The sequence below is a fragment of the Penicillium bovifimosum genome (assembly GCF_028826915.1).
Source record: "Penicillium bovifimosum strain IBT 22155 chromosome Unknown utg000007l_segment0_segment0, whole genome shotgun sequence".
Lineage (NCBI taxonomy): Eukaryota > Fungi > Ascomycota > Eurotiomycetes > Eurotiales > Aspergillaceae > Penicillium > Penicillium bovifimosum.
This window is the reverse complement of record NW_026622716.1, coordinates 1881833-1908993: the sequence shown is the minus strand read 5'-3', so window position 1 is coordinate 1908993 and position 27161 is coordinate 1881833. Positions and strand designations below refer to the sequence as shown.

The 27161-nt window shown below is 49.4% G+C and overlaps 11 protein-coding genes across 11 annotated transcripts; 7 read left to right on the top strand and 4 right to left on the bottom strand.

The window, feature by feature from the left end:
- Window positions 1-558: 558 nt before the first annotated feature.
- N7515_009644 (uncharacterized protein) lies at window positions 559-1209 on the top strand (the record flags this gene model as incomplete). The annotated part of the gene is made up of 2 exons (XM_056670388.1): window positions 559-705; window positions 955-1209. The coding sequence occupies 2 exons, from the start codon at window positions 559-561 to the stop codon at window positions 1207-1209; spliced, it is 402 nt and encodes a 133-aa protein (XP_056518187.1).
- Window positions 1210-2660: 1451 nt separating this feature from the next.
- N7515_009643 (uncharacterized protein) lies at window positions 2661-3668 on the bottom strand (the record flags this gene model as incomplete). The annotated part of the gene is made up of 3 exons (XM_056670387.1): window positions 2661-3190; window positions 3262-3505; window positions 3612-3668. The coding sequence occupies 3 exons, from the start codon at window positions 3666-3668 to the stop codon at window positions 2661-2663; spliced, it is 831 nt and encodes a 276-aa protein (XP_056518186.1).
- Window positions 3669-4191: 523 nt separating this feature from the next.
- On the bottom strand, window positions 4192-4568 carry N7515_009642 (Aldehyde dehydrogenase N-terminal; the record flags this gene model as incomplete). Its single annotated transcript, XM_056670386.1, has 2 exons — window positions 4192-4305; window positions 4362-4568. The coding sequence occupies 2 exons, from the start codon at window positions 4566-4568 to the stop codon at window positions 4192-4194; spliced, it is 321 nt and encodes a 106-aa protein (XP_056518185.1).
- A 17-nt stretch (window positions 4569-4585) lies between these two features.
- On the bottom strand, window positions 4586-5729 carry N7515_009641 (Aldehyde/histidinol dehydrogenase; the record flags this gene model as incomplete). Its single annotated transcript, XM_056670385.1, has 2 exons — window positions 4586-5245; window positions 5310-5729. 2 exons carry the CDS (start codon window positions 5727-5729, stop codon window positions 4586-4588), a joined length of 1080 nt encoding a protein of 359 aa, XP_056518184.1.
- Window positions 5730-5928: 199 nt separating this feature from the next.
- N7515_009640 (DUF323 domain protein) lies at window positions 5929-8752 on the bottom strand (the record flags this gene model as incomplete). The annotated part of the gene is made up of 7 exons (XM_056670384.1): window positions 5929-5995; window positions 6046-6127; window positions 6181-6416; window positions 6466-7363; window positions 7421-7636; window positions 7697-8376; window positions 8454-8752. The coding sequence occupies 7 exons, from the start codon at window positions 8750-8752 to the stop codon at window positions 5929-5931; spliced, it is 2478 nt and encodes an 825-aa protein (XP_056518183.1).
- A 1224-nt stretch (window positions 8753-9976) lies between these two features.
- Window positions 9977-13829, top strand: N7515_009639 (uncharacterized protein; the record flags this gene model as incomplete). The annotated part of the gene is made up of 4 exons (XM_056670383.1): window positions 9977-10076; window positions 11922-12123; window positions 12158-12206; window positions 13755-13829. Coding segments are annotated over 4 exons (426 nt in total), but the record flags the coding sequence as incomplete, so codon positions are not given.
- Window positions 13830-13852: 23 nt separating this feature from the next.
- Window positions 13853-14231, top strand: N7515_009638 (uncharacterized protein; the record flags this gene model as incomplete). The annotated part of the gene is given in 3 exon segments (XM_056670382.1): window positions 13853-13905; window positions 13962-13974; window positions 13992-14231. The coding sequence occupies 3 exon segments, from the start codon at window positions 13853-13855 to the stop codon at window positions 14229-14231; spliced, it is 306 nt and encodes a 101-aa protein (XP_056518181.1).
- A 632-nt stretch (window positions 14232-14863) lies between these two features.
- On the top strand, window positions 14864-16471 carry N7515_009637 (uncharacterized protein; the record flags this gene model as incomplete). Its single annotated transcript, XM_056670381.1, has 1 exon — window positions 14864-16471. The coding sequence occupies one exon, from the start codon at window positions 14864-14866 to the stop codon at window positions 16469-16471; it is 1608 nt and encodes a 535-aa protein (XP_056518180.1).
- A 595-nt stretch (window positions 16472-17066) lies between these two features.
- N7515_009636 (uncharacterized protein) lies at window positions 17067-17663 on the top strand (the record flags this gene model as incomplete). The annotated part of the gene is made up of 1 exon (XM_056670380.1): window positions 17067-17663. One exon carries the CDS (start codon window positions 17067-17069, stop codon window positions 17661-17663), a length of 597 nt encoding a protein of 198 aa, XP_056518179.1.
- Window positions 17664-18267: 604 nt separating this feature from the next.
- Window positions 18268-19857, top strand: N7515_009635 (uncharacterized protein; the record flags this gene model as incomplete). Its single annotated transcript, XM_056670379.1, has 1 exon — window positions 18268-19857. One exon carries the CDS (start codon window positions 18268-18270, stop codon window positions 19855-19857), a length of 1590 nt encoding a protein of 529 aa, XP_056518178.1.
- Window positions 19858-23574: 3717 nt separating this feature from the next.
- Window positions 23575-25404, top strand: N7515_009634 (uncharacterized protein; the record flags this gene model as incomplete). The annotated part of the gene is made up of 3 exons (XM_056670378.1): window positions 23575-24364; window positions 24423-24767; window positions 24809-25404. 3 exons carry the CDS (start codon window positions 23575-23577, stop codon window positions 25402-25404), a joined length of 1731 nt encoding a protein of 576 aa, XP_056518177.1.
- Window positions 25405-27161: the final 1757 nt, after the last annotated feature.

The following is a 27161-nucleotide window of genomic DNA, read 5'->3' as shown; positions in this document are numbered from 1 at the left end:
CGCGACGCAAGCGTCGCAATGACTCATCCCAAACGAGGTAACGTAGTTCACGGCCGACCGGGCCACACGGCCGTCCGGGCCACCCCAAAACACCATAGTAAATGCGATATTTTTACAACTCGGTATTCCAACAACCACAAGTTAATTTTATTTGATTATTAGTATGGAGACTGAATATACTGTTTTCGTTTGCTTCGTTCTATTCTTTCCGGCTACAAGTTCTTCTAGGGCCGACCGAATTCCTCTGGTTCTTCCGCTCGGTCTGCTAGTACCGACCTGGCACGCCAAAGTGCACCCAACCTGCGCCATTAGTTAACTAACGTAAAATACAGCGCTTCAGGCAACTATTATATATATCTGAACCACAAAACATCCTAACTCTTTCAAACATCGTAAATGAGCTAGATATGATCTAAATAGTGCTAGTACATCATAAAATATTATATTAAGGCATCGTTGTTGAGATATCGAATTGTAAAATCTCCCCTGACTATGGTGTTTTGGGGTGCGGCGCTCCCCTACCGATTACATTAACTAACTACGTAGTGCAGCCAGGCCATGGCTTTCGATGGCATCCTTGAAGATCTGACGGAGCTTCTCAACCACATTGTCACGGGGTTTGTAGCCAAGATACTCCTCCCCACTGCGAGGGCCATCCGAGATCGCAAACCTGACAAAGTCCTCAGCTGTGTTCACCTTGCCTGGGTTAACGCGGCGGATTAAGTCCACCAGATTGTCGGCCGCATCCTGCTCTAGCTGTTTAAAGTCATGAGTGCTGCCCCCGCTCGCCGAAAAGACCTTGTTCGGCGTTGTTAGCACGTTGAAGACTAGCCGCTTCAGCATCTCGTCAGACGCGAGGTACTCGGCCGTCTGACGGATGCTCAGGACGTGGCCAGCCTCGTCCAGTGGAGGGCCGGATCTAGCCGCCTTGGCTGCAAGCTGGATGGGAACTAGAAGCTTCCGCTCGAATGGGACCTCGGCGTCGATGAGGATGCCCTCCTCGCCCATAGTGGATCGGAACATGGCCTCCAGAGCCTTGCACAGTGCGGGGTCGGCGTCGCGTGCAAAGACCATGAGGTCAATGTCGGACAGGAGAGCGTTATTGCGGAGCGCGGAGGAGCCGTAGATAACGGCGATGTAGTCCTTGTCGCCGAAAATGGCGCGGAGCCCACTGTCGAGCTTCAACTCCAAGCTCTGCAGGCGGTTTGACGATGATTCGGAACTCATAAACCTGTACTTGGTCTTGCGGAGGAACTGCTGTCCGAGCTTTTCGATCTCGTCAAGTAGACCCTTGACGTTTTCGATAGTAGAAACTGGATTGCCGTTCATGGTCCGAAGTACGTAGAGCTGCTTTCCTGGGTCGACATTAGTCTAATCTCCCCTAGCATAGAAGGAATCCTCGTACTCGTCGCATCTGTTTATGAGCGTCTTCGTTGACACGGCGACGGGCAAACAGCTCGAAATACTGACAAAGTCGGCGCCAGTACTCATCATAAGGCTGCAGCTTTTTCTCTCGCGATGTTTTGAACATCCAGTCGAAAAAGTTCATGTAGATCGCATGATCCTCCAGAAGAAGGTGGTCCACGTAGTCCTCGTTCGACTGAATGCAAAACCTATACTCATGAGTTATTTCCTACACACGATGCCTTGTTCTGAGAATTTCCCCACTTACTTTCGCCAGTAGCGTTCGATGACGGCAATACCTAGTAAAGTCCTCGGTTTGAAGTTTGGAGGTAGCCATCCAAGACTACGGAAATGTTCCAGTCTGGTTCGAGTTTCCTCGCAAAGAATGGGGTCGGTCCAGTATTGGTGTTCATCACCCTGAGCTGACTGAATGAGCACAGGTGCCATAGTGAAAATCCAGGATAAATGAGCAAGGTTGGAATCTCGAAACACGGGCAACAAGGTTGTCAAAGTCGACTTGGGGAGTGGGGGTTGGGGATGAGGAGAGAACTGGAAGAACATGAGAGGGGGAAGAAAAGAGGCATCTTATAGGCGCCCGGCCAGGCAAGACGGAAAGCGAAGGCTCCTGGGAGGGACTGCAAAAGGGAGCCATTTTCGGCGTCTTTTTGGTGGCAGGTGGAATGACTGTTGAACGGCGCCTACATCACAGCTGGAAGATGATGACTAACGGCGCTAGGTGGGTGCAAAATAGTGAGGGTACTGGACGGTGGGCGGTGAAGCGCCCGCTCGCCCTCCAAAGTTACGGGTGGAAAGACGGCCGTTTCTGGCGCCAAAAGTGGTCATTTTCGGCGTCATTTTCACAGGTCCTCATATTCTATGTGTAAAAAAAAGTACCTCCCTACCATTGATACAGTAAAAGAAGACAAGAAACCAAAAATATTGACCGACGCAGGGATCGAACCTGCAATCTCTTGATTCGTAGTCAAGCGCCTTGCCATTGGGCCAGCCGGCCGTGCTGTTGAAGAACTTAGGCCCACTTTGTCATTATAAGCAAATTGCTTATGCGGGACTTGCCCCGGCGTGGATTTATGATGACCTAGCTGGGGCTATCAATTGCAAGAATCATTTGCGAAGTTAATAAAAAGCCTCGCCTTGATGTATACATGACAACTATCTAATGTAGAGGGACGTCCTCCCCGCCACCATACCAGAGACGACCTCTCCGAATGACCAAGTCCTCCTGCCCAATAAGCCATTCACCCCCCCTCCTTAATTTCGCCCTTACGAGGCCAATATTTATTCTCCAACTCCATATTTATCAAGTCAATCTCCTCCACAAACGACCTGACACGGCGGTGATCGATCATCTCTCCCTCGTAAACCTTGGCTGAAAACCCATCATGAGAAATGAATCGCGCAATAGTGACATATGCCGAGGTAAGATCTCGAGCTCTGTAGCGGGTACCAAGAGGGACTTTGGCCTGCTGCACCAGTTCAAAGATATCTCGGCGAAGATGGTGGTATGTGTAATGCTCACTGGGGCTAGCATATTCATCCTCTATTACAGCCGGAACAAAAGTGAGAGACAGACCGGCAGTATCAAGGCTCAGCATAGGCTTGACGAGGCGTACGGGGTGACTGCGTGGGTATGCTGCAATGTCTGAAGGTGTGACGTCCTTGGATGACTGGAGAGTCCGCACTAATTCTTCGATTTGCCATTCGGACTGAGCGTACGCTATTTCCAAGACAGTCATGTGAAGGCAATCAGGCGGCATTAGCCAGAGTGCTGTTGTTTTCATGTTAGCGCAATGATCTGCCAAATTGAAGAGATTCTCGAGGGATGGTTGGCCATCTTACAAGGGACGAGGTCCTTCAACTTTTCTTGAACAAAGGTTATCAGGTCATGGACCTGGGACGAAGGTCTGGCCCATATGCAAAGACAATTGCGTGGGTCAAGAAATCTGTATTCCTCTTTAGGGCCGTTGAGTTGCATCAATATCTTGTCGAGTGACCAGCGATGGAAGGATCCTGAGACAATATGGTCGGTTTGTCGCTCTTTGCGATCTTCTCGGTACTCCTCGTATTCGGATTGAATAATAGCCTAGTTATTCGGTAAGAAGGGATGAGGAACTAGCAATCAGAAAGTACGAAACTTGAGATGTGTTTGGTTGCCATTCTACTAGCACCTAGACGTACCGAATGGTTACTGGCCTCCTGATCAAGGACTGGAAGGGATTGTTCTCTGACACTGGCAACGGAGTCATGGTGAAGATTTAGAAGCTTGATGGTCCGCTTGTTTGAGCAATCATAAAGAAAAGGTGAACTAGCGAACTGTTAGCCCGTAACCGTTCACCACCCCTGATATCCCACGTGACCACACAACCATTACCTAGCAAGCCGAGTAGATCTGACTACAATGGATCATCTTCATCTATCATACTTGTCGTACCCCGAACCTTCCTATTTCCCCTCCAATCACCTTCCATAGGTAGGTATCATGTATGGTGCTGGGAATTGGTGCGTTGACAACAAGCCTCGACTAAACCAAAACAGGCAAAATGGGCCAATCAGAGTCAGCAGCATAACTTGCCAAGTTGCCGGTTATAGAGGCGAATATCCGCCATGCTGGACTTTGGCACTTCTTTGGTGCTATCCAACCCCAGTGTAACAGGAATAGAGCAAAGGGATTTGTCGAAGTGGTTGTTCCAATTCTTCATCGGCTATCTAACACTACCGAGGCCTTTGGCTGACGGACCAAATGAGATCACCTAAAATTGATGCATGCGCTTATTTGGGGTAGTCCTTGATGTGGTGGCTCTTCAGTTTAACAAACTGTTCGAATCCGAATCGACTAAGAGTTACACCACGACCGGAGTTCTTCCAACCTGTCCAGGCGAGGTCCTGTGGATTTTTTGTTAGCAAGTGTGATAGAGGCGGACGGACGGGACTGCACTTACGGGACTGGGGAAGTCAGAGCGGTTCACAAAGACAGTACCTGCCTCAACACGCTCGACAAGCTTCTCGGCGGCCGCGACATCTTTGCTCCACACACTGGCAGTGAGACCGAAGGTGCTGTCATTCATCAGACGCACAGCCTCGTCATCACCAGAGACCTTCATTACGGGAATGACAGGTCCAAAGGTCTCATCCTTCATCACAGCCATGTCATGGTTGACGTTGATTAGTAGCGTGGGCTTGACATAGTTTCCATTTGGGGGAAGTTCTCGAAGGTTTCGTTTGTAGGAGTCTCATCCTTCGCTCCCTTATTCACAGCGTCGTCAATCTGCGCAAGAATGGCCTTCTTCGCTTGCTTGGAGACAACAGGTCCAATTTGGGTCTTGGGGTCATATGGCTCGCCAACACGATAGTTGCTCAAGACCTTCTTCACCTCCGCAATGAAGCCATCGTAGACTTTCTCATGAACATATACGCGCTCGATTGCGCAGCAGCTCTGTCCACTATTGAAGATAGCACCATCGACAACCTCCTCAGCGGCCCAGGAAATATCGACGTCCTCGCGCACGTAGGCAGGGTCCTTGCCGCCAAGCTCCAAACCGACATTCACGATCCGATCCGCCGCTGCCTTTTGCACGGCCAGGCCACCGGCTTCAGAGCCCGTGAAACAAATGTGATTGACCAATGGTGACCGGACCAATGTCTCAAGCAATGTGAAAGATCCACAGTGGAAGAACTGCAGCACGTTCTCAGGCAGACCGGCTGCCGCGAAAGCGGAGGCAAACTGCTCAACAATTGTTGGGGTCTGAGGGGAGGGCTTGAGGATGACAGAATTGCCGGCGAGGATGGCGGGGATTAAGCTGTTGACGAGCGTGAGGTAGGGGTACTATATATGAATTCACCAGTTAGCGTGTTTGAGGTTAATCACATCGTGATAGTTTGGCACTCACGTTCCAAGGGAAGATGATCAGCACCACGCCGACGGGCGAACGCTTGATATACCGTCTGAACCCCTTTTCTTCCTCTCCAGGAACAATTCCCTCCTCACCCAGCACGGAAGTGCTAATACGAGTCAAGTAGCGACTGCGCCTGATGGCTGTCGCAACTTCGACACCAGTGTAGGCGATGGGACGGCCCATCTGCTCGGTGATCTCCCGCGCCAGTTCATCCTGCCTAGACTCTAAGATATCAAGGGCACTAAGCACAAGCTTCTGTCTTTGTTCCAGAGTTGTCGACTGGGAGAACGACCGGAAGGCTGCTTGGGCAGTCACGGGAAGTTGAGCCAGCTCCTCCGGTGAGACACCGGTGCGAGTGACAACGGGCTCATTGGTAGCTGGGGAAATGGTGGTGATGTTTTCCAAAGACATCATGCAAAATATATTTGATCTAAATGAATAGAAGAGAAGGAATTGGAGTAGTACTACTAGATGTTGGCGAGATGAGGGGCAGTCACGTTATGCTCTCCACTGTACTTATCTCTTATCGCGGAAATGAGGTCATCGTCAGGCACCCTCGAACTCATCCGATTAAGAAGCCGATTATGGTAACTATTGCTATATACTAGCTCTTTTACATATCCCTCACTAGACGCGCTCCTGCCCATGCATAGCGGTAGTTATGCTGGTACCAATTGACACTTGAAAAGGTTAGTAGGTCGAACTCCAGGATATCGTGGCTTATACGTACAAGGTAGTTCGGCCGGCAATGCGGGGCAGAGTAGCCCAAGAACCCCCGAGGACGATATTGTGCTTTCCGTCGAAGAAATCCGCTGTAGAAGTCAATCAGCTAAAGTCTGGCATTAGCGCTCAAGATGTCGCTTACATGTGTACCCAGGGTAAATATCCATGGATTTGAAGCCCTCGTGTGGCATCAATGGTGTACTGGTCCATTCCCAAACGCCACCCATATCACCCTGACCAGCAAGTTGATCTCCATTGGGAGTTACAGGAACGGGATGCCAGTGTTTGAAACCAACGTTGCAACCACGGAGATCACGGAAGATTGTTTGATCGGCCGTGTTGGACTTGCTACCCTTCAAAGCACCATTGGCGCCATTACTACTTTTTGAGTCAGTCCATGATATAGGAGACATTTCAGATTACATACCTGGAGCAGGCTGTGCCTCGGCCGCTCTTGAGCTGGTCCGCGTAGTGATAGATGCTCCGAGCCTCTTCGAATGTGGGGATCCTGCATTGCATGCTCTTTGCATATTCTGCGAGTTCATCATACGAAGCAATCAATGGCCAGTCCTGTGCAAGTTTCAGAGGCACTGGTCCGAAAACAGTTCGGACTTTGAAATTATCCAATGAAAACCCTGCTGGAGTCGCGCTCGAACTGGCATGGGCGCCAGAAGAGCCGATGCCGTTAGAAATGGGATTGTCTTGGCCTGGGGTAAACATCCATGACGCGGGGTATGTTTGGATGCCATTATTCCGTAAGTACTCGGCATATTCACCGTTGGTGATGGGTCGCGCTTGAGCTTCGAATTCATGCACATTGACTGTCCGTCGGGGCTTCTCATTGTCCCACCCGAAAGACTGCGTTGGCATCAATTCGTCATCACAGTCGTCCAATCCAATCTGCAGTGTTTGCTGTGGGATGCTGAACCATTTATTTGGTTTCTCCTCTCTCTTGGCCAAGCGACTGATCTGCTCGAAATCCGGGCGATTGACTCCAGTGGGAGGGAGGGTTTTATCACTCTGTAGCAACATATAGAGGAATGTCTCCAGATGCATGGCTTCATGCTCGAAGCCAATCCAAAGTGCCTCTGCAAGCGCACTGTCTTGCGAGGCATATCCTTCCTCTAGAATCGATCGTGCACGGATTCGCACTCTTTCTTGGTAGTCCAAGATCTCATCGAGAGGCGGCCACTCATCGGGTATTTCACTGTGGCTATGACATTTCTCTGGATCTTCGACATCTGGATCTATCCCTCGCTCGAAGATGTTTTTGTAGTGCCTCGGCTCAGTAAGCTCCTCTTGCAAGGCCCGCGTCAAATGCAGATCTGTGGTTCACCATGGTTAGCTGCTGGCAAAGCAAAGCGGAAGGTTCCGAAACACACCAAAGAATGTGGGAATGTGGCCGAGATAGAAGATCAATGCATTTCGGAGCTGTATTGGTTTCGACAAAAGCTCCTCTCGGGGAATCATTGTTTTTGTCGCCAAGTCCCAGGCGGTCCACAATGATTGGAAGTTCTCGGCGCTCGGAATAGGCTGAGGGGCATACTTCAACGGGCTCGTAGACAAATCAAGCGCAGCCGGTGACAACAAATGAATGTCTTTGCAACCACGGGTTAGTAAATTCGCAGTTTCATGTAGACCAAAAGATCAGAGCTCACGATAGTCATCTGTTGAGTTCCCAAACTCGACCTGGGAAATGAGGTCCGCGCTACGCCATAGCTCATCCCGTTCGTCACGGCCATACTTCCACGCTTCTTCAAACATGAGCTTCTCTCCTTTGGGAATTGTGATTCCATTGATGGTCACATCCACTTTTGAGGCGTAACAGGCTTGATGCCGTCCCTCACGGTCATCATAGCCGGTCAGAATCTCCCATTCATCAGCTTTAAAGGCGTCGAATCCAAGAACCGCATTGGCATGCACTAGCCCATTCTCGTAAAACTGACGAGTAATGCCTTTGCTATCATTATAGGCCCTGAATACTTTCTCTGCGTTCTTGCACGCGTCCAATCCAATAAGGAGGAAATCTGATGGGCTCAACAAACTGGAGAACCCACGAAGGAACTCTGCAGCACCGGAACGATCGAAGTTGCCGATTGATGATCCCATTGACATGACCACCGTGGGCCGTTCTCGGTTCTCTGGTCTTTTCAGCCAGTCAACAGCGTCATCATAGGTTCCATGGAGCCCATGGAACCCGACATACATGAAGCTCTCCGGTGAGATCTCGGAAAATGTTCGCTGTAGCTCTACCAGTGAGAGGTCCAAGGCATAGTAGTCCACTTTCTTCTTGTTTCGCTCACACTCTCGCAGTATAATCTCGACCTTGCGTAAGTTTCTAAAAATCAAATGTTAGCTTTCTGAGATCCAACATGAACCGACATTATGGCAGGCCCGTTCTGGTGGCTAACTGACCCACTGCCAAGCTCCACCAGCTGTGCATTCTCCGGAATGCGCTCGACTATACGCTTCGCCTCGTTTGTCAAGATTTCGATCTCCGCATTGGTGGGATAATACTCGTCTAAGTAGGTAATCTGCTCAAAGAGCTTTAATCCCTTGGCGTCATAGAGGAGGAGGGTAGGGAAGGTGCGCTGTGTGCCCGCTGGTGGGTCGAGATTCTTGTAGATGTCATCCACCAAGGAAAATTCCATGTCACTTTGGTGGATGTCCACAATCTCGACAGTATCGACATTTTTGAGCGCGGTGGGAGACATATCTATGAGAGCATGAAGGTCAATTGAGAAGTTTAAGCAGCGAAGAGTTGGACAAGCATTGAGATACGAGATTTATCAGGTGAGGAGCATTTCCACGTGCAATTGACACAGAAGAGATCCAGGTCCGGAAACATACCTGAAAAGAGAGAGGTATGGATGTGACTCTATGACAAATTATTAAAGAACGAGTGCAACGAATCAGGTCCACGGGTGGTAGCCGGTAATATGACGGATTAGGCTATAGAAGGGTAATCCTGAAGTGAAAGATGAAAGGGGATTGTCTAGCTGTACAAATAATGATTTTTAATCAACGAGTACTAGCTACGTAGACTTTATACAATCAAGGAGTAGATTGACTTCAACACTAGCTTGGTCTTACTTGTTTGCAATACAACCCCCGCAGGTCTAGATTCTTGGTCTGATCAATAGAAACAGCTTAATACGGAAATACTCGCGGTATCAGAATAAGCCAAACGATATTTGACTCACCCAAGCCATGCCACCTGACGTCGAGATCCCCTTGTGAGTTGTGGTTTGCAGTTCATCAGTCAATGGGTGTCGGGGATGTGGGGAACTCGGCAGCAGTTACGGAGCAGATGAGGTCATAGCCATGTTTGTTACTTTTGTAGCGTTTGCCTAGCTGACGGGGTTTGCTGTGTTTGTCTGTTTGTGGGGTTTGTATTGTTTGCACAACCAGATTCAGGCACGGCAGGTGCACCTGCGCCGTGTTTGTCACTTTTGTACTGTTTGCGTCACTAGGTAGCTGACTGTGTCTGTCTATTTGAATAGTTTGCAATGTTTGCGCAGTATGTCTGCCTTCAGATTCGGGCAGCCAAGGGGTATCTTGGCAGGCGCACCTCTAATCCTCTACTACTCTCCACCTCGAAGGCAGCACTGGAAACTTCTTTGTCAAAAGCAATCGGTTGAAGGACAATTTTATCTAGTACGATGTTACCATGTTAGCACGAGATGGAAATGCTGAGTAGTTTCCACGCGTTTGAACACTATATCGCATTCGCGCATATTGTGAGGGTCACATGACAGGATCAGAACTTCAGAACTTCAGGAGAAGGATACAGATCACGTGACTTGGGTTGATGTATTTATTCTTCTGTCTCGCGTCTCTTCTTGTTTTTCTTTTCTCTTCTCTCCTCATCTTAGTTATCTCGTCGAATCGGACTCTGCTTCCTGCAGAACTTGCCACTTGTCACACATATCACCGAGTCCAAGAAGAGTGTGGGCAAAGAAGATGGGAATCTCGGGGCCTTCCAGCTGGCAAGAGACTCACAGCTAGTACAAGCCTTGGGACACAAGGTTAATGCTAGTGATCTGATCATCTGACTCCAACAGCTCCTCCGATTTTCCGATCGTGATCCAGCCAAGATCCATCTTCGCAGCCCGATCTCGGTACACCGGGCTCCGCGAGCAGTGTAATTTCGTCGGTTTGTCCTTGTCAGACCGCTTGATTGTGATCACATAGCCGTGATCTTTGGCGAATGTGTTTATGGATTGCATAGCTTCGTCGCGAGTGCCGAAACTAAGTTCTTCCGAGGGCGTTGGCAGAACGATAAGGGCTTCTGCAGGCACGGGAGAGGCCTGCGTGGACACGGAACTGGAAGACGGAGAGTCCATAATGATTAATGAAACAGCGGAAAGATCAGATTTGAGGAGTTGCGACAGGTTCGAAGAGGTACAAAGATCAGGTTATAGTTGTCGTGTGATGAGCAGAACTCGACTATGGTGTCCATTACCCCTGAGTCCTGACTTTCCCTACCCCTGACTTTCCCACTTTTCGTCTTAGGACATCCAGTCTTTTCAATCTATCCAACCAGACAATTGAATCACTGTCTCGTCTGATAACCTCTTCTTGATGTGTAGCCGAACTTCGGCATCCTCCCGAATTTCCACCGTTTCATTATGGATTCTCCGTCTTCCGTGTCCACGCAGGCCTCTCCCGTGCCGAAGCCCTTATCGTTCTGCCAACGCCCTCGGAAGAACTTAGTTTCGGCACTCGCGACGAAGCTATGCAATCCATAAACACATTCGCCAAAGATCACGGCTATGCGATCACAATCAAGCTGATTGTCAAATACAACCTGATCGAACTATACTGCTCGCGGAGCTCGGTGTACCGAGATCGGGGTGCGAAAACAAGGGCATCCAAAACCCGCTCTACCGGGTGCCCGTTCCGGGCCACACTACGGCGTAGCCGTGGTGATGGTAGATGGCGGTTTGAAGTGAATGATCACCACCACAACCACGATCCTTCCCCTCTATCTACGCATGTACGCCACCACCATCCCGAAGTAGAAAGCCTAATCCGGCGAAATATTTCAAACCGGAAGATTGAATTTCGGCTTCGTCTAGAAGCACTGAACCGTCTAGCTGCAGAAGAACGTCTATCTGCACAAGAAGATAACGGATTCAGTGGTCCTGTCTAAGCACATCGCCACTTTCAAGCAAAGGCTTCAGAAAGAGTCCTTGTGTGGCCATACCCCGGTACAGGAGGAAGCACTTTAGCGGCGGTCGCCGCGGGGCAGACAGCCCAGGGCAAGGCGACTAGACAGTAGTGAGGTTCTGCTCGGTGACACCTCCTCAGAAGAAGATGAATGATTGGGAAGGGAGAAAGGTGTGGCCTTTGACTTGTCATGTATCTACTCCGTACTTAATTACCACTGGACAATCTCCAACCTCTTCTGCCTGCTGCATACTCATCATCTCCATCTCATATGCCCCCATTTGATTGCACTGCATCACTCTCAATTCATGAAACCGCACGATCCCTGATCCAGTTAAACTAGTTAGTAATATCAATCGTCTGCCCGAACCATAGGGCATCTACTGACCACTTCTTCGCCGCCTTCTGGTCAAACTTCTGAGATTTCACAAGTCCTTCCGTGGTACCTACACTTACTATGTAAACTGCTAGAAAAACTAGGTCACTCCGGAATTGACCAATAGAATGTCTGCGTTGTACGCGCCAGTAAACAATTAGGCGCGATCACGTGGGTCGATGGCCTCGCAATCGCATGATACCATACAGAACACAAAGTAATTAATATGTATCATGTAGACAAAAATGCGCTTACCACATTAGGACTAGCTCAGGTGGGTGGGGGGGTGATGGAATATGAACTTTGGGGGGTGTCCCGAGTCCCTCCCCTCGCAGAGTCAGCCAGCAGTGGATCGACTACTCATCTAGCTGTTTCTGGAGCTAGAGAGGCACCGAGTCCCGCCCCAGCGGCCCCTTTACCATCCCCGTTTGCTCTCAGCACCAGTGGTCTGTCCGGGACCGCCTTGACCTATGCGTCATGGATAGTCCCATCGAGATCCAAGGATGAACAGATTGTGAACGAGGCGCTCACGGAACTGTAAGGGCTCTCACCCTTAACATTCCTGATATAGCCTGCCGATTGACTTCCGCTCGAGGACCTTTCACAATTCTACAGGAAAAGTCGAATTATGGACAGCGTTCTAGCTCCCGTCGCTGAGAAATGCCTGGACGTCCTTGGGTGTGGCCTTTTTGCCTGTGGTTATGAAATTCAACCACTGATCAGTGACGTTGAAGGGGGAGAGGAACCAGAGGAGTTGAGCAGTGAAGATAGCAGCAGCGAAACGGATGAGCCAACCCGAATGCTCGCGGACATGACCGTTGACGATGGCACTTGCGAAGGATACATGACAGAAATCGGGGAGGTCGATGGAGAAACGTGCGTCGTGGACATGCCGCATGGCCCCACGAAATTCCGATCAACCATCGTCAAGCCCTACTATATGGAAGAATGTGTGGAAAGCGCCGCGGAGAACGGTCAGGGGGATGAAGGTGTCGATTCGGAGACCACAACCAAGCCCGAGGAACCAATTGAGGCTCAACGACGAGGCAGAGGACGACCACCAGGATCGAAAAGCAAGCCGAAGCCACAGGTAGCCGTGCGACGGAGCAACAGACGACAGGCCGCTGACACTGAAGGTGTCGAGGACCAATTTGTCAACGCAATTCAGGAGGGCCGTGACATCTCGATGACGTTCATGACCAACAAGGAGCGAGCGGACATGGAACTGTCCGTCAATTTGAGGAATGACGGCGTCATCACGACCCCTGGATCACCATTCGAGCAAGCCCAGAACAAGGAGATCGAGGGCTTGATCGCCAAGGGCGTGTTCGATTTCGTACAATATGACCCAAACAAGCACGCTGGAGTACGCATCTTCAACTCACGGTTGGTCAATGAGATCAAGGGCAAGGTTACAGGTATACCTTTTGAGAAGTCACGACTAGTCATCCAGGCCTACAATGACGAAGGCAAAAGCATGATTCTCACCCAGTCCCCGGACGATCCAGGAATTGACGGCTTGCACAGATGGCTATCACAGGATCAGTGGGAGGAAAGGACTGGAAGGGAGTCGTTAAGGCAGACCAGACAACTCTTGGAGGAGACCAAGGGGTGGATCTCCCCAAAATCGGCAGTTTTGTCCTTTACAGGATTAACCCCCTTTTGAAAGACAAAGATGATTTCAACAACTGGCTGACCAAGGTCACGCAAAGTCTTCGCGGCGTCAAGCTACATCGACTGATCAATCCTGAGGTTGAAAAACCAGATCGTGCCTCAGATCATGCAGACCAGTAGGTGCAACTGAGCTTACAAGTACAAATCAATCATGGCTTCACTGTGGCTTAGACCCAGAGCTAGCCGATGAGGTAATCACATCCGGCGGGGATGTGACTTTTGCAGACGACTACATACTCGTTTGTAAGAAGCTGTTCATTGGAGAAGGATTTACAGCGCTGAGTACAGCCATGATCAGTTTCACCACGATCCAGAAAAGTGAATTCCCAACCACGGTGGAGTTTATCCAGGGAGTTAGAATCCGGTCTACAAGAGCGAACAACTTAAAAGCCAGGATCTCACCACTCATGGGGATTGTAACATTGATCAATCAGCTGAGGCAGATCCCCGAGCTCCGACCACCAATCGATACCAAGCACAACACTATCTTGAAGGGATTGTTGTTGATGAAACGTTCGCCATTGTTGAGGCAAAAGCGCCGAGTCGAGACCGAAGGCGTCAGCCTTTAGTCCTCTGGCAAAACGCAGCGGAAATGGTTGCGTGGATCATGACGGATACGAATCCCCGACAATGTCCACTTGACAGGTAAGCAAGCTCTCCTTCCGCTGACTGCTATTCCATATTGCCTTACTGACATAAAGAAGACGTCTGACGGTCTGTTGGTATCGCAGGATGCAGGAGAGATTTATTTGACGTTGGCCGAATATAAACAGGCATACATTGAGTATCTCCAAGCAACAGATGGCGGGGACCGGGAGCCCACTTCGTTTCTCAAAATGCAAGAATACGGGCCCTGGTGTATTGATAAGGCCCAGGACATGAGCCTGGTGGACGTGAGCTGGCCACTCTTGCTGGTGGGATTTGTTATGCTTCAACTGCGGTCCATCTCCACAAACAGCCACAGCAACTAGTCTACAACAATGCTCAATTGGGCTGTTCGAGCAAGTCTCAACCTATTTATAACTTGGTTACGGTAGAAAAGTTGCTCAAGTGGTCTCGGGATAGACTTCGTGTCTAGCAGTGATGCTTTGGCACCCATTACCTAGCAGATCTGCTGAGACAAGCAATACTCTCAACACTCCTGGACCATTCAAGCCATGCCTTGAAGCCATGCCTTGAAACTATCCCCTAGTGTCTGTAACTGATAAACGCATATAAAAATAAGTGGCCGAAGCAACATCATGCGCGGTTTCAGTTTCAGCAAGACTAACAATGGGATTAAGGGAAACAAAGGAAAGGCATAACACGCCAAGTTTCGGTGACGCTAGAGACAATCATCTTTGTCGTGAACTGTCTTGATCTCAATTGCATTGGTCTGGTTTCACCACGCTTGTTGTCTTCTCAGCCATATGCCTGTGAAGGATATAAGGATGACGTTCCCTATTCACCAACTTCCCTTACCAGTTCCTAAACCACATTGATCAGTTTGTCTTTTATTCTTTCTATCATCTTAGCACAACCACTTTAGCAAGAGGAAAAAGAAGACAGATTCATGACAACCAGGTATCGCTATTGGTATCAGTGTGACAGACCATATTTCACCATGACGGACACAACAGCCCAGCCGAACCAGGATGTGACCTCTCAGAGTTCTATCTGCGTTATTCCTGCCAAGGAGATCACTCCATGTCGTAAGGAGAAAATTAAAAGCCAAAGCCTCGTGGCCATGTACAAGAGGGCATACCATGAGGACCAGGAATCAGAAGGCCGACCACCTACACCCACTCTCTTCGATCGGAAGTCCCAGGATCTCCAACGCAAACACCAGCAGACACTGAACAACAAGATCAAAGTCTTCGAATACGTGCTCGGTGATACACCGCAAGTACCAGACAACACAGGCAACACAGAGACGCACACAGAGACGCACACAGAGAGACTGAAAGCATTCTATCGATTCAAAGTTCTAACATCTCTCCTCTTCTGCGCCCAGTACGTCGACAACAAAGATGCCGACAGCGCCGATAGAAAGGTCAAGGACGCCATGTTCATCGCTCAGGGTCAGATGTCCGAAGACGAAATCCTCATTGCGAAGTGCGAGTTCTGGCACGGTCGAGTCGAATTTTTGCGCGGAAACATGCAGCTTGCACACGCGCATTTCCTGGCAGCTAATTGTTGCGCCATGGATCCGGAAGAGGGCGTCGAATGCATGGATTTGAGCTTTTATCTCGATGTTACCAGGCATGGCATTAGTGAGGCTACTCGGAATGCCAGACTGCTGGCTCATAACGAGGCCATCGTGGCCGAGATACCGTTTGATAAGACTGCGAACAATTCCGTCTCGGTTGAGACTAAGCGCAAGCGACCTATTTGGACTTGGAAGCGTGCCCTTGTGGAAATGGATCAGCTGCCTTTGTTGAGGGTTAGAAGGCCTCCGACTCGAGCACCGAGTCAGCTGAGGATTTCGGAGGAACGTCTGGCGCAGGAATTGGAGAAGGAACATGCCAAGGACCATCATGTACTTGGGAAGACCCTTGCTGAAGAACTTGGATTCGGGTCTGAGGATGAGTTTGATTCCGACTACGACTCTGATACAGAGACTAGGGACGACTCTGAAGACGAGGCTTATTCCGAGGAAGGATCTGACGAAGGATATGTGGGCAGCGCACACGACGCCACGGACGAAGCTGCGCCAGATCTCCCTGAGGTCGCCGAAAAAAGCCAAGCAGAAGAGACTCCCACGGTTGCAACCCATGCTGCGTCCAATGCTGCGAGGAACCCTCCACCCAGTCCTCCGCCCAATCCTCCGCGGAAAATCCCAAATGACCAAGCCATGTACGATGAGCCCAGCCCGGACTCAAACCGAGCCCGCTTCAGAATTCAATGCTACCAAATGGGCCTGACAAAGTCGCTTAACGGAAAGTCCTACGTGCGCCCAGAGGAACCATTCGTCTTCGGAGTTCCTCACGAACCGACACAACAAACCAAGTTCACCGTCGGGGCTTTTAAGGTCGGTCTCGAGAAACGCGCACGTCCAATGACTATCTTCCCGAGACAGCCTGGTGAGATTGTCATGACGCCTGAGGAGTGGGGGAGTATTGAGAAGGAAGCGAAGGAGATGATCGTTACTTATGATTTTCTGCAGTGGGAGCGAAATGAGTTGTTGAGGGTTGCTGTACGGGGAGGCGTGAGTTGGGGAGATGCTTACTAGAGGTTGAACCTGGTAGTATAGAGGGAATATGTTTCGAATAGGTAGGTATACCTCGTGGTAGCATGAGATCGACGTGAAACACAATGGAAGCAAAGAGATATATAAGAGCTACTTAACTAGTTGATACTAGTTACCTATGAGTAGCGGCCTAGGTATCAATGCCTATTTTGGTTGTTGATTAAGCTCAGGTTTCAATATCGACCTTCTCCTACTCTGTCATATTTGACTGCAATCATGTCTCATCCTAATAACGTTCAAGATGAAAAGGTTATGAACGCCGAGAACATAATCTAGTACCAATTCGCTTGAACCGTGCGAAACTGTTATCATCAGACAGCTTGGTTTTCAGCGCCCAGTTAGCTCTGAATGGACGAACAGTTGAGTTTTTTGCCTTGCAGACACCGGAGCAGATGGATATATCTTTGTGAACGTTAACTTAATCGATTCGATTCGATTCGTGCGGAGCCGTATCTTTAACTCGGTTGGGGTTTCAAATGTTGGCCGCTATGCGCCTTCGTAGCACGTGTTTGGAGACTCAGACTTTCCCTCCTCTCTTCTCCACTCCCCTCAAATTTCACGCGAACATCAGTTCAACATGGACGAGCTCCAAAATAGCCTTGGCACTTACCCAGACTGGGGATATGTCATCTATCGCACTACCTACTCTGCTGAATCGGAAACTCTATTCCCAGTCGCTATCAGGTACATTGAAGCCTGTATTAAGAGATCATTCCTCCGAGACCACAAAGAAGATCCTACAAATAAACCCAACGAAATTTGCGCCAAATACCGGTCGACTATTGTGCAAGATCCCGCGGAATTCAATGGGGCGTCTCTCGAGGCAATTCGCGCTCATTTTGAAGCGTGGGTGGAATCTCAAGGCATGCGTGACCGCTGGACCAAATGGCGAATGTGCATGATTATTGATGAAGAATCTCTGCAAACGCTGAAAGGTACATCAGCAGAGGCCCTTGAAAATGAGAGCCCATACCATTCCGATGATGAGCTACGATGTGTAAAGGTTCTTGAAGCATTTCCGGAAACAGATCAGTATGACACCTTTCCGGGGTGGATGAGATGTTGGACACGGTGTCTTTGGGATCTCTGGATGATGATGGGAGATGCTAGTGAGATGAGGCAGTTATTTGACGGCATTGATGATTTTCCATTTGAGGGGGTGTACTGCGGATAATTCAAAGCTGTTTCGGTCTATGGCATTAGAGATATGCGATCGGATGGCACCTCGGTAAAGGGCGAGTGCCGCTTTATGGGTAACACTTAGAGAGTGGGTTATAGGTGGGTGGAATTTCACTTAAAATGGTGCATATGGGACCGGGTTGCGCTAAGCGTTCACTAGTCTCGACGATTTCAAGTCGATTTCTCTCTTCCGTTTGCAACCTCGACGCAGTTCGTAATGGATCGCCTTCCGATTGAAATTCTACAGCAAATATGCGTCAATGTACGTCGCTAACGGGACCTCCCCAGTTCACGCCATTTCTCATGCTGATGAGGATTAGCTCGAGGGTCCTCCATACTGTCCACCCAAAGATCTGTCATCTTTCAGTCAGATCAACCATCTCTGCAACCAGGCGGCAGTCCCTATCCTTTACCGAAACATCACACTGATATTCCATACATTCCAAGACCTGGAGGCTGCATTGTCGAAAGTGACAGAAGCTCCCCGAGCGAGTATTTTCGAGAAATTTGCTAGGAGGTTATCCCTTGTCTGTATTGAGTCGTCGAGGTCTGAATTCGGACAAGCCCGACCATGGACGCTAGAGCCATGGGCACTCAACATGGTGACTGACCCGAACCCGGCGACGAGAAAAGGCTTCTTGGAGCATTATATGACCTCTTGTTACTCAACAACGGGCGGAGACTTGCTTTCAAATGCCCACACAGGCATTGGGAAAAATCCAAACTGGGCACCGGTCGTATCGCTCATTGCTAGCTTGAACCATCTTGATCAATTCGACTTTATCACGAACGACGACTTCACAGCCGACTTGACGGAAGCATTTTGGCGCTACCATCCCGATTGCAGGCTGAATATTATCGGCAACCAAAAAGTGGGACCTAGTCCGCTCTATCCAGATACTACATCGGTATCTAGATATTCTAACGAATTCAGAATGGATACTCTTCAGCTGCCGGGCCTTCACACCCTGACAACGACGATTTCCAACTACAGGCGGTCGGCTGAACACCAGCAGCTTTGGGAGATGATGCCTTTCTTATTCACCAGCCCGGGGCTAAAGCACCTCTGTCTGGAGCCCTCTGATGATGTTCATGAAGCCGGAGTGGATCTGCTGAAAGCGACATGGCAAAGCTTGATTGATAAAGCCAAGCCGAAGGCAATATCCCAGTTGGAATCAGTCACAATTCCCAGATACCGGCCCGAAGCAATTATGCTTTCCAAATTAGCTGTCGCCGGAGACCTTTCTCAACTCCGCTCACTCGACATTGGTTGCGTTTGTGAACCGGCGAAACTGGTCAACGTTGCCGACTTGTTGCCAAATCTAAAGAGGCTTTTCCTTGATCTCGACAGAAGGTTCCAGAGCCCTGCGACCATCGAGACTGACATCGAAGAATCAATAGCTGGGATACTTGCCTTTCGCCCCTTGGAATATCTTCATGTCAGGGGCATCCGCAATGTTGAAGACTTGGACAGAATCCTACAGCGTCATGGCCCGTCATTGAAGGGACTTGCTCTCGTGCCCAACAAGGTCCACCTGTATCCCAGACTCAATCCTTCCAAGCTCCTCGAAATGATGAATCTTTGTCCGAACATGGAAGAGTTGCGCCTTCAAATAAAGAGGTCAGCGGGCAACCAAGCAGAATGTGAGATGTACAAAGCGCTAGGTATCTTCCCCAATCTCCAAAGACTATTTCTAGATTTGGATTTCGATGCTCGACCAAAGGTACCGAGGATGGGCAGCTCTCCCGAAACAGATGATCTTGATCTCCGACGAACTTTCATAAATGCAGCCATGGACGAGAGCCTGTCTCTCCAGATTTGGACCAAGATCAAAGACAAGAGCCCCAGTTTGAAAGACCTACGCATTTTCCCATTCGGAAACGTGTGCTTTTCCCAAGAGGAGCGTTACTTGCTCGACTGCTTTGCGCGATCATATCGGCTTACAGGCTATAACCTTGAGAATCCAGGAGTACCTGTCATGGAGCAGATTGGGAAAAGGGCATGGGAGATAAAACGAGCCAGGCGTAACAATTGGGATGAGTCTCGTGATGAAGAGATCCGCCTCTCTAGTAGAGTTGTGTCAGTCCTTCAAAGTATCTGGCCCCAGGTGCTCGAGCAAACTTTCAGAAGCGAGTGGTGGGATTGTTGGACCAGCCTACCTTTACAACCGGATACCCTGCGTTGGTGAATGAAGTTCGCTATACCGAGTATGTTGTGGCCCGTGCGGAGGCCCGTGCGCACCTCTCGCTACCCCTCATCTTGGGTGTCGGGCTGCATTACCTGGGCAACCACAGCAATCAACAGACCAAGTAGTTAGCTCTCTCTCTCCTTTCTCTTCTCTCCTTGTCCACTTTCATCCAATACAAGCATAGTACACTGCTTTCCACTCATAGCATCAATATTTTCTACCTTGTACTTATATCACCATCTCAGCAGCTACAATCCGCGAGAAGGCTGAATTTTTCTGGAAGAATATCCCCCAATGTCAAGGGGAGCCGTTACCTGCTTTTGGCAATGGTTGGCTACAGATGTTCCAAGCACGTCGAGGAATAGCAAGCCGTACACAACGCGGCGAGCTAACTAGCTCGGTCTCAGCACCCGCTACGATGCAGTCGATCCGAGAAGTCCTTTCAAACTACGAACCACAGGATATATATAACAGCGGCTCGTGCCCTTGAGTGTTTAGAGGGTCTAACCTACCTCGAGCAGCAGGAAGAAGGTGATATCGAGCAAATTCGCAACCTAAATAGGCTGAGTATAAAGCTCCAGGGCTCTATTATTGAGAACAGCCGCCAGGGGGATATTCGTGCCTACTTTTGTACTTAAAAATATATGGTATCCGACTTAACGAATCGCCCGGTATAGCGAATAATTCCATTCCCAAAAATTGATTCGGTATAGCGGGGTTTTACTGTAGGCAATTTAAGATTGAAAAACCTTAAAACCTCTCATCTTCAAAACTATGCTTTACATTGGAGCTATATTGACAGGGGAGAGCATTCGAGGTTGGAAGGTTCCAGGGTTACAACTAGAATATGAGGACCTGTGAAATCGACGCTGAAAATGGCTGCTTTTGGCGCCAGAAACGGCCGCCTTTCCACCCGTAATTTTGGAAAACGAGCCGCCGCTTGACCGCCCCCTCCCAGCACCCCATCTATTTTGCACCCACCCAGCACTCTTAGTCACCCTCCGGCGACGAAGTTGGCGCCCGTTGGACACTTGCTCCTTCCCTGCGATTCCACCTGCCACCAAACGACGCCGAAAATGGCTCCCCTTTGCAGCCCCGTCCATGCGCCCTCTCTTTTCGTCTCGTCTCGCCGGGCGCCTATAAGATGGATCTCCTCCCTCGCCTCTCTCTCAGTGACCCTAAGTCTCTCTTCATCACCAACGCTCACTCCACAAATCGACTTTGACAACCTTGTTGTCCGTGACTCCGGATTCTCACCTCGGTTCTCCATCTTGGCTTTTCTCGATGGCACCTGTGCTCGTTCGGTCGGCTCAGGAAGATGAGCACCAATACTGGACCGACCCCATCCTTTGCGAGGAAACTCGAGCCAGACTGGAACATTTCCGTCGTTCTGGATGGCTACCGCCAAACTTCATGCCAAGGACCTTGCTAGGTATTGCCGTTGTCGAACGCTACTGGCGAAAGTGAGTGTGGTTAATCCCGGAATCAGGCGTCGTAGGTAGGGTCAACTCACGAGAATAGGTATTCCATTCAGTCGAAGGCGGACTATGTTGACTTCCTTCTTTTGGAGGATGAAGCGATCTACATGAACTTTTTCGACTGGATGTTCAGAACATCACGAGAGAAGAGGTTGCAGTCTTACGATGAGTACTGGCGCCGCCTTTGCCAATATTTCGAACTGTTTGCACGTCGCCGTGTCAATGAAAATGTCCACAAACAGATTCGACGGGTACGAGCATATCTTCCATGCATGCAGAGATTAGGCTAATGGTGGCATAGTACCTCGACGGTCCCTTTCCGGCTGAGCGCAAGATTCCCCGACGAACGAAGGACAAGAATACACTAGATGTAGATGTCTTCTGTACAATCTACCGTCATCACTGGGTCCATTCGAGGTTTTTTCGTCATGGAAACATGATCGTTCAATTTCCTACAGTACAGCTATGGTCTGCCATTACTGGGACTCGCCCCGGTGTCTTGCTTCCACAAGACACCTCTTTACCCGACAACTCCTCTTGTGGCAAACGCAAACGTACCCACACGTTTGAAAGTGATCTTCCGAAGTATATTTCGTCGAAAGACCTTCCGGATTCCGTCTGCTATCGTGACATTGAACTTTTCTACTTGAAAGATCCTCAAAGCAAACGGGACGTTCTCTGTGCCATCATAGAGTTTCGCAATCTCAAGGGTCGACCGGAAGGCGCCGATGGGTAAGGATGCAACTGTACCTCAAATTCATATTTAATTGGCTTGACGCTTATGTTTCTTTTCAGAACCAAGTTTTTCATGCACGGTGACTACCAACTGGCATATTGCCCGATCGCTCAGATAATCTCGTTCGCTTTCCGTGATGGGGCTTTTGTCAATACGGAGCTCACACCAGAGCTCATTTGGAGGCTGCGAGTTCCCAAGCACAGTTCATCCCTTCCTCTTCGGTGGAAACCAGAAGTTCTGAACACTCCTATTCTTCGACGCTTTGAGCGCACTCTGTACGGCTACGAACTCCATAAGTCTTTATCGATGACTTATGAATCAAGTCGGCAAGCCCTCAAAGAGTTGGGCCGAGACGCTAAATTCGAAGACGATATTGGACATTACAACTTTCGCCGTTGGACGGCAAATGAAGTTAATCGTAAGTTATTGGTGCGCCAAAATGATGAATAGCATACCATCCGTGAAGGCGGAGGAAACTTTGTCTTACCGATGTTGACTAACAGCTTTAAGGAAATTTCACCAGCCAAGAACGGCAAAGGGTGCTTGGTCAGTCTGGCGACGCCGTCTTCGAAAAGCATTATCAATCACAATTCATTGGACGCGATCTCCAGCATATTGTTCTTCTTCGACCGCCTCAGGAGGGCCTTGTACGTTTTGCCGGAAGCATGCTCAGAAAAAGGGATATCAACGCTCCGTCTGAGCTCACCGATACGCACAAGCGTGCTATTTGCCAAAACCCAGCTATCTTGCACCTTAGACGAGAGAAGAGAGAGCTCATGGCGGAGATGCGATCCCTGGCCGGCACTGGTTAAAAATGCCCGAATCCCCTTTCCGCACCTCCATCAAAGGCATGAGGATGTCAAAAAGGAAATAGGTAAGCTTCGAAAGAGGTTAGCAACCGACACGCGGGAAACAGCTAGGGAAGACCATTTCCAAAATGCGCCCGTATTAGAAATTGACAAACAGATAGGACAACTCCTCGGCAATTCTGATGAAGCTTCTAAAGAAGCATCTGATGATGAAAACTCTGGTGATGAAAGTTGGGAATTGCCAAAACCAGAATATCTTTTTGCTGAACGGGCACGCCTGGTGGAAAACTTTTACGGGCCTGATGCAGAGACCTTTGACGATGACAAGCTTCTTGCTCGACGCATACAGGTTACCAAAGACATGGTTGCACTGCTGCAGCTTTGCGAACCGAACAGACGAGGCAACCGAGTTAATTGGAATATTGACGATGAATATGATTTGCTTGACCGGCCCGAAGAATTGCGGCTCCTTGACGGTATTGACTTTGACTGGGAGTACCCCGGTGCCCCTGATATCCCTGGAATTCCTGCTGGTGATGAGGGGGATGGTGATCGCTATCTGGAGTTCTTGAAGCTTGTTCGCAAGAACTTACCAGATGATAAGTCTCTCTCTCTTGCTGTGCCAGCATCATTCTGGTATCTGAAAGGATTCCCCATTGCAAATATCTCAGACACTGTTAATTACATTGTGTTTATGTCTTATGATCTTCATGGCCAATGGGATTACGGAAATCAGTATCCAGACCCTGGATGCAAGTCAGGAGCCTGTCTTCGATCTCATGTCAACCTGACCGAGACGACAAGTGCTTTATCCATGATCACAAAGGCAGGAGTTCCGGGGTCAAAAGTCGTCGTCGGTATGGCTAGCTACGGTCGTTCATTCGAGATGGCTGAAGCAAGCTGCACTGGACCAAATTGCAAATATACAGGCCCAGATTCTGGTGCCACTCCAGGACGATGCACCAACACGGCTGGCTACATTGCCAACGCTGAACTCAATGAGATCATTGATACCAACGATTCTGCTGAGAAGAGCTTCGATAAAGGAAGTGACAGCAACATCTTGGTATACAATAAAACTCAGTGGGTGGCATACATGGACGATACTACCAAGGATTCTCGTACCTCTTATTATAAGGGACTGAATCTAGGTGGCACAGTTGATTGGGCAGTTGATTTACAGTCCTTCACCGGCGATTCTGCTGGCAGTGGTGGTGGTAGCTCTTTGGATCAGCAGATTTTCTATGTCGATCCGTCAGTTTGGGAAGATGACAAACCTGCAATGAACTGCGAAGCCCCTTGTGTTTTGGTACTTCCGCCATGGCCTTTGTCTCCAAGTGCTGTTTATCATCGTCCAGTTCATACCACGACTCTTGATGTGGCTTGGACAACAACTATCGATGTGACGGGGACCGATGGTGATGTGACACCAACCACCACAATAACGCGGATTTTGCAGCAAACTTCCATTCAAGGACCCGCTGGTAAGCTATTTCATTCCTCCCTCAGCGAATGAGCTCTATGTACTAACTTCATACCCAGTCACTCTGACGGAATTGCCTATGGCGAATGTCAATATCACCGTCCCAATCAATGGAACAAGCAATCTGACTTTTGTACCCATTCCTCGTCTGCCTGAGCAGGTTGTCACCATTACAGATGATCCAAACCCCCTGTCTCAGAGTGGTGTTACTCATTCTCCAGTCACTCGAAGTGTGACTTTGCCCCCTTGGCCACACATCACGAATCTTTATGTACCGGACGATGTTGACGATGGTAAAGATACGGATGATGACGACGACACAGACGATGAAAATACCGGCTCGGACAGTGATGATGATCAATTTCCCAAAATCCCTGAAGTCGTTGTGACTCATGGAAAGGGTGGTCCGGGACCATGCAAGACTGGCTGTGGAAGTCTATGTAAGGGTCGATTCTGTGGCGGCGGTGGCGGCAGCTCGAGCGGGGGGGTTCTTCTTCTCCCAATCCCGACTTCCCTGATCCCATCGACCCTGACCCACCACCAGCCGATCCAAATGATCCCGACGAGACAGAGAACGATGACCCTGATGATGATGATGATGATGATGATGACCACACTACGACTAGCTGTAGTGCATCCACAGTCACTGATTTTTGGGTTTCCTGCGCGACCGGTGGGACTTCATCAGTCTCGTGTACCACAACAAGCAGCATGGTCGAGGTGGGTTGTGATATCACCGCCGTCACTAGCACGACTGGAGTCCCCGTCTGCTATTCTTTCGACCAATACGAGGATCAGGGCCAAGACGGCGCACCGGATGCAATGTCAAGTGTTAGCCTTACACCTGTATCGAACACGGCCACGACTACCAGTGATTCCAGCTCAACAACCAGCGGATCTGATAGCGGAGGCGGCGGAGGAGGCGGCGGCGGCGGCGGGAGCGATCCTACATCAACCACTTCTACCTCGACCCCAACAGCCACCGCTGCACTTATGATTGCGCTGGGTGATGATGCTAGCAGTCTGAATCCAAACGAGTAAAACTTCTACAATACCAAGCCTGGGGAGACTACCAATGTCTGCGACTCTGATGGGCGTGTATCGGCACCTGATGATCTGAGTACCGCGAATCCGACTTACCCGGACGGTACGTTGGATATTCCGGTCGATGTGGATGGAATGAGTGATTGCACATATACTGGGACTTCCGATTCTCCTGGGCAGCTCAAGTGTCCAGATCTCGACGACCCTGTGGATTGTCAGGACAACATGGATGACGATGCTCCTTTGGACTGTGAAGGTCTTACCTCACCAACCGAATATTGGCCGCTTGTGGTCTGTCCCTTGATATAATCTATATTTGTATTTGACTAAACGCAAGAAATTCCATTTCCCCTTTCAATATTTTCTACTTAATTGACTATCCAGTTCGGCTTCCTTCTCATGTAAAAAGAGAACAGGGCAAGTGATAAAGTGTTAACCGTGCGACGAGACTATTGCCGCACTCCCGATAGCTTGTTAATCATAGCATACACTGGAGTTAATGCCTGTAGTGCGAACGCCTATATGAGTAGATCTCTGAAATATCATGGCCTTGATATATCAATACTCTATCATGCCTGAATCCCCCAAAACAGTAAGAGTATCAGATGACATTATCAATCGTACATGAATTTGCGCAAGATCAGGCCGCGGAGAGTTCCAACCGCATGGAAAAACATTCAACCTGCCGATTTCAAACCCGAGTCTCCGCTAATGCAGTCCACCTGTGCACAAGAGTACCAAGCATGCACTTTTGAGGCGCATCTAGCGTCGTCGCTTCAAACCATCGGGAGAAATCCGGCGCAGGAAACCTATATTGCCTACCGGCCGCTTGAACAAGGCCCACAGAAACCAGTCTCCAGTTATCCCATATAAATATGCCTGTTTGATGACATGTTTTTGCATTGCGGAACGGGGGATCCTGACGCAGTGAACGACGCTGTCTTATGTATAGAGTGAACCATACTCTCGTTCCAACTGATCCGGCGAGAGATCCTGGGCCGCGGCCCCAAACTGGCTCTAGGGGTTGGTTTTTCGGATGGCCAAACATCGTCCTTCCGGGCGGGGTTGGTGGGGTCCAAACAGGGTAATTTTGCAGACCTTTCACTTGCAAAGACTCGAATATAGGTGAGAGGTATCGTGGTGATATGCCCCCCGTGGTTTCGACATCAATAGGGTCGTCTGACGGGACAACACAAGAAGCTCCGAGATGCTTAAGTACTTCAGCAACACAATTGGGCTCATTCTGGGGGGCGAGAAAGGGAGACGCGAACGGCGGAAGTTTTTCTCTCTCTGTTGATGTCCACCCCCAACCTCCACTGTCATTTTGCAATGCTACTTGGCCAGAAGCATGGTAAATGTCAGATAAAATTTGCAAGCACCATAGAGCCCTATAGACACGGGATTCTTCTATCCAAGACGCCTCTGCGGTCATCTGTTGTCGCCAATCAGGAAATAAGCTCTTTTCCCACTCCGCATCCATGGCAGATTCCAACCCAATTTCGAGGTTTTCACGGAGTTTAGAGATACATGCACAAGCGAGACGTTGGATATGGGCACCCTGTCGAAGAGTTCTGTAAATCGTCTTCTCATTGAAATTGCGAAGAGAAAGATCCGTGAATTTGGATTTAAGATCATCAAGATCTGAAAAGTTGAGTCCTGGCTCGTTTATCAAGCAAGAAAATAGGAACAAATTCTCATTCCCATTTCTAGTCATAGGAAATGATGCCAATAGCTCCTCAGTAATATCGATAAGG